This window comes from Paroedura picta, chromosome 4 (assembly GCF_049243985.1).
Source record: "Paroedura picta isolate Pp20150507F chromosome 4, Ppicta_v3.0, whole genome shotgun sequence".
Classification (NCBI taxonomy): domain Eukaryota; kingdom Metazoa; phylum Chordata; class Lepidosauria; order Squamata; family Gekkonidae; genus Paroedura; species Paroedura picta.
Window position 1 is genome coordinate 27,252,523 of NC_135372.1, and position 6,000 is coordinate 27,258,522.

Consider the following 6,000-nt stretch of genomic DNA (forward strand, 5'->3'; position numbering starts at 1 on the left):
TTGTTTTCTGTTGCCCCAAAAAGTCAGACCATAACCAATGGGTTGAAGTTAATTCCAAAGAATTTTCAGCTAAACATCCAGTAAAGGTTCCTAGCAGTTACAGAAGTTCCTCAGTAGAACAGGCTTCCTTGGGAGGTGGAGAGTTCTCCTTCTTTAGAAGTTTTAAACCAGAGGCTAGAGAGTCATCTGACGGAATTGTTGATTTTATGAACTTAGAACAAGTATAAGGGATGGTTCAGTTTGGTGTAGTGGTTAGGAGTGCAGACTTCTAATCTGATGAGCCGGGTTCAATTCTGCCCTCACCCGCATTCAGCCAGCTGGGTGACCTTGGATTCACCATGGCACTGATAAAACTGTTCTGACCAAGCAGAAATATCAGGGCTCTCTCAGCCTCACCCACCTCACAGGGCGTCTCTTGTGGGGAGAGGAAAAAAGGTAGAAAAAAGCGGCATATAATAACCAACCTTTTTCTTCACAGTGGCAATATAATATAGAAAAAAGAACCTATCCTGTGGCTTACAACAATCTTAACACAGCCCGCGGTGCCACGGGCGCCGCAGACTAAATAAAGCCGTAAGGGCTTAGGGGGAGGAGTTAGGGCGGGCTCTGTCCAGGATGAGGAAGGGTGCCGATTGGCCCCTTCCTCCGGACCGACCATCGGCCGGGCCAATTCCCGCCCTGCCGACAAGGGAACAAATGCGAGCCGCGCTCCACACGGCTCGCAGTTGCTCCCTTGCCGGCGGCCTGACACGGCGAGAGGCGCTTTGCGCCTCTCACCACGTTAGCCCGCCGGCCAAGGGAGCCCCTGCCAGCCGTGCTGCTTGCGACTGCCGGGGGCTCCCTTGCCTAGTGCCCGCTGTATTTTTATTACAGCGGGCTTGATTACTAGTAGATATATAAAATATAAGAATGTATATTCTTACAATAAAGATATACAAATGAGTCTATTGTCTCTAGATAAATCCCGTTTTCAATGAATAATTTTTATCAGTGGATTTCTCCTCTCTGTCAGAAACCCCAAGTATTTCTGCCATGATTTTATTCTGTTGCTTGTCAGTGTGTTTAGCTAGCCTGATTCTAACAACAGTAGTTGGAAATTTAAAGTCCTAAATATTTGGAATGCAAGGTCTAGATTACACTTTAATGGGTAATTTCCCAAATTAGCCCAAGAATATAAACAGTTTAAAATGAATAATTATGTGACTATCCACATAATAGCTGAGACTCTATAAGAATCTGAGACAAGGCTACACTTAACTGTGAAAACAGCCGAAGAATTGTGGAAAAGGCAGCAGAAAGATATCCAAGTAATTATTTAATGTCCCAGAGATTTCTCCATGAAAGGCTTTTGATCACAAGATTAAGAGTGGGACATGATTTAAGTAAACATTTAAATCTCTTTTTAGAATATGCAGACTGACTTAAGGAAAACTGACTTGATCTTAAAGATGAATTAATAATAAATATTACATTTGCCTCTCTACCTAAAATTTATGAAGGGCATATGCACAATTAATATGCAGAGAAAAATTCACAATTGAATATACTTTTGAACATCTGCTTTAAAAGGTGATGATGAGGAAATTCAAGCATCCCAAAAGTCTGTTTTGCAGTTAAATAAGAGAGAGATTGTTTGTTTCCATTGTAAGACATGAGGTCACATGTGCTATGTATTCAGGAGTTACTTAAAACAGAAAAACAAAGAGCAATCAGACTCAAATGGTTAAGGCAGCTCTTCTGAGTATAAAGTGCTGAAAGCTGACAAAAACAAAGAGAGAAAAGGACATGTGTTAACTCTGTGAATCAGTCGTGTAGAACTGAAAGGAACAGCTATGTTTGTGAAACTGTATTAAATTGGTGTGAGATTAGGGTACACAGTGAGATTAGGGCACTTATAAATCATCTGAAAAACCACAAAGCACCAGGAGAAGATGTTATTCCACCTGTGTTTTTTAAGAAAAACATGGAGTGGTAGATACCAATATTGGCAACTCTGTTCACACACACTGATAGGTCTGGTCAAATTGAAAAAAGTTGGGAGACTGTAGCAATTACACCATTCTTTAAAATGACTTTCTAACTATCAGCCAATTAGTCTGTTCAGTGTTCCCAGCAAACTCTATGCAAGGCACTCGCTAGATACTGCAGTACTGGTTGGATCAAGAAGGGCTGATTGGGGTAGAGCAGGCAGGATTCAGGGAGAGAATCTCAACTATTCACCACTTTATGATTATACAACATCTTACTGAGAAATATACTTTAACTAGACCAGCCTCTCTGTATGCAGCATTTAGTGATTTTAAGGCAGCATTTAATTTAATATCTAGAACCCAGCTTTTGGACAAACTCCACAGCACCGCTATTGACAGCAGGCTACTGGCACACATTAAGTCATTATACCAGGGAACAACCCTAAATGTGAGATGTCGATCCCAAAGACATCTTATGAATCCTATCAACGCCTTTAAAGGGGTCAAACAAGGATGTATCCTAGCACCTACCCCATTTAATTTCTATATAAATGATATAATCCAAACTTTTCAGGATAGAGATTTTCATCCCCCTATAATGGCTCGCCGCTCCATTCCTATACTTTTTAATACAGATTATGTCATTCTCCTATTTAGAACACCAATAGGTCTTAGGAGAATGTTAAGGAAGCTCGCAACATACTATTCAAAAGAACATCATGAGGTAAATTACCACAAAACAAGTTTTGATATTTGGTAAGCATCCAAAACCAAGAACATGGAAACCGGATGGGCATACCAATGAATAGGTCACCAAGTTCAATCATCTGGAAGCAGAAAAGCTCATTCCAAATAGGTAACTGAGTTTGACCTAACCATTAATGTACTCAGATTCTTTCATAGAAAAGGCAGCCAATATGTCCCAGTGACTCTGGAGTTATCCCTTTCTCAGATACTTTATGGTGCCTCTGTTGGAGCCCTGACACCAAGTCTCTCATAGAGAGGGTTCAATTCCTTATGGTTATCCTTTAGCTTCCCCATGGTGTACCTAATGCACTAGGGCACAGGTAGCCAACTGTGGTCCTCCAGATGTTCATGGACTACAATTCCCATGAGCCCCTGCCAGCATTTGCTGGCAGGGGCTCATGGGAATTGTAGTCCATGAACATCTGGAGGACCACAGGTTGGCTACCCCTGCACTAGGGCACCTTGAAACAGGGATGCTGAAAGTTGTAGATAAAATCACCATGCTCTCTATTCAAACATGGCTAAAGTGAAACCAGCAGCCTACAACATTGGTGTCTCTTATTCTTGAAGATAATTTTCGATCATCATGGAGCAGATCATCAAAAATGGAAACATTGGGGAATCAAGGGAAGTAGTACTTAAGCTAAATCAACAACATGCCAAAAACATCTTTAGGCAAAGGATTAAAGATATAGGTCAGCAAGAGGACATAAGTAATTCCCCTAGTTTTCTAGCATCTAATAGGATCAATTATGTAACAGCTCCAGCCCTATCTATATAACCTTGAGAACAGTACATTGAGAAGAGCTTTTACTCTTGCCAGATGTTCAGCCTTGCCTACAGCATTACTAGAGGGCTGATATAAAAAAATCCACCTCCCTCAGAGACCATGTCCCTATCCCAGAAATCAGGTTTAAACAGGGGAGTATTTTCTATTCCACTGCCCCATATATGATACATCATGCAACAAAACAATATGGAGTATATTAGAGAGATACTCAGGCCCAGTAGCAAAATAAAAGGAAAGAATCTTTTACATTATGAGAACCCCCAAACCATGCTACGTACCGCAAAATTTTGTACTTCCACCATTAAATTGTGCAAAACTTTTATATGAAAATGTACTATTTTGCATTTTATACTAGTCATCTGTAAACCGCGTTCTGCTGTATAAATAAAAGGCTAAGGGGTGTGGGGATGGGCTCAATCCAGGATGGGGGGCCCCCCTTGGCCCCAGACTGACCAGTCGGGAGGTGCACAGTACTTCCCGACCCACCCACACACCCCAACCATCCCACACCCCCCCACCCCACAACACTCCCCACCTTCATTCGACTGTCCGGGACATGCCAGGTAGGCCGTGCCGAAGCCGGGGACTCGCAGGGGAGGGGAGGCTTTAGCACTCACAGGGGAGGGGAGGCTTTAGCACGGCCCTCAAAGTGGGCCTTCCAAGGCGGGAGGGTCATGCCAAAGCTGGGGATTCACGGGGGAGGGGGGTGGGCGGGGGAAGCTTCCGCACGGCCCTCAGAGCAGCCTCCGAGGGCCATGCCAAAGCCAGGGACTCCTGGGGGAGGGGGCAAGTGGGTGAGGCTTTGGTGGGTAGGTGGGGGGGGGCTGCCCCAGCCCCTTCAAAGCCTGTCCTCATGGATGGGCTTTGAAGGCTAGTATGTTTATAACTTTACAGTGATCATTATTTAAATTGTGATTTTACTATTCTTAACATTTTATCTTGTGTTTTTGATCAACATTTTACTTGTTTTGATATCCTAGCATTTATTGTAATGGTCAAAAAGATTAAATAAAGTGTTGGTGGATTATTCTATAGCTGATATATTCTATGTACCCTCTGCAAAACTAAATGTGATCTCTGTATCAAGGCTTGCAAGAAAGGGATTTTAAATTCAGATAAAAGGAGATGAATGGCTGATTTATGATTCTACTGCAGTTGAGACATTTAAAGCCAGAGAAAGAGGGGATCTTTATTTTCTCAATGCTGCTTACTGACTGTTTATGCACTGGGAAATTTACTGCCCCAGCTCCTGTGCAGGAGCACAAATCCAGGACAGATGAGATGCACTGGGCCAAATGCTCCCCCGTGTGGGTGCAGGAAGAAGTGGGGCAACCTGCCACGACTAAAACTCCAGCCCGCAGCCTGGCATACGATAACATGCCATGGCAAGTGGCAGAAGCCTGGCTGATCACATTCGTTGAGAAAAGTTAGATTCAAGCTCAGTACCATGTGAGCTGACCCACTAAAAGACTATAGTCAGTGCCCAAGAAGATCAACTGTAAGGTTAAACCTTCTGTTAATAATATGCAGAAGACCCTGCGAGGTGTGCCATAGGTGCCAGGAAGAAAAGAAGTTGGGAGGGGAGGCCCAGGCAATGATAGTGGCTCTTGCCCACCTCACTGGTTTCATCAGTGAAATGTTGGAGCGCATTGTTACTTACCAAAGAGGCCTGAGGCACAGGACTTCCTGCTCTACACTTCTTTGAGATGGAGGGTGTTTTCATCAACTCACGCTTCTTCCGCAAAAACATTGCTTCCCCACAGGAAAGGCGAAAAGCTCCACACCCGGCTGCAGGCTAGAAATCCTTTGACAGCCACCGTGTCCTTCCCATCCAACAAGACCTGCTGGAAAGGCACTCCATGTGCCAAAACGCATCAAGCCACCGACCACGATATGCTTCCGAGCACGCTCCCTGGCTGCTCAACTGCCAGGGCTACAAACGCATGACTACAAACTGATTTCCTGGCAGAGTTTGTCTAACGGGCCTACAACGCTACACAGGAAAAGAATACTACGTGTTTGCATGCAGGGGCGGGGGGAGATAGTTTGCGACCTGACCAGAGCCGTCTGCATTATTCATTTCCTCTTTTCTTTTCCTTGTCGACTTACACCGTGACAGGCTGTGGATTTAGGGGGGGGGTTTGTGGCTTTGGACGGCAGATGCAAGGATGTCCACTGAGACTTTCATTTCTCCCTCCTTTAATTTGTTCATTTTGCTTCATTCCTGCTCCAGCCAAACCTGACTCCCTTCTGCCATGCTCTAAGTCAACAACTTTGAAAGGCGAATGTCCGTGTCGTTCTCTTGAATTATTATACCCACCCACCCACCCCCCTGGATTTGAAGCCAATAAAATAGAAAAATGAAAGAAATGATATCCAGATTGCAAATTTTAAATTCAGCTCCTTGTATTTTATTTATTTCTTATATATTTATATACTATATTTACATTCTATGTAATTTATTTATTTATTTATTTATTATATTTATATACT

The 6,000-nt window shown here is 43.4% G+C and overlaps 1 protein-coding gene across 2 annotated transcripts in view; it reads right to left on the reverse strand.

The window, feature by feature from the left end:
- ARHGAP45 (Rho GTPase activating protein 45) overlaps positions 1-5,485 on the reverse strand; it is a 66,815-nt gene extending 61,330 nt beyond the window's left edge. The window contains exon 1 of one of the 2 annotated variants that reach the window (XM_077332063.1): positions 5,168-5,485. In XM_077332063.1, coding sequence (XP_077188178.1) covers positions 5,168-5,257 — 90 coding nt within the window. In that variant the 5' untranslated portion in view covers positions 5,258-5,485. Of the gene's footprint in view, positions 1-4,042; positions 4,102-5,167 lie in introns of those variants that run through there. The other variant, XM_077332065.1, reaches the window with a different exon arrangement.
- Positions 5,486-6,000: the final 515 nt, after the last annotated feature.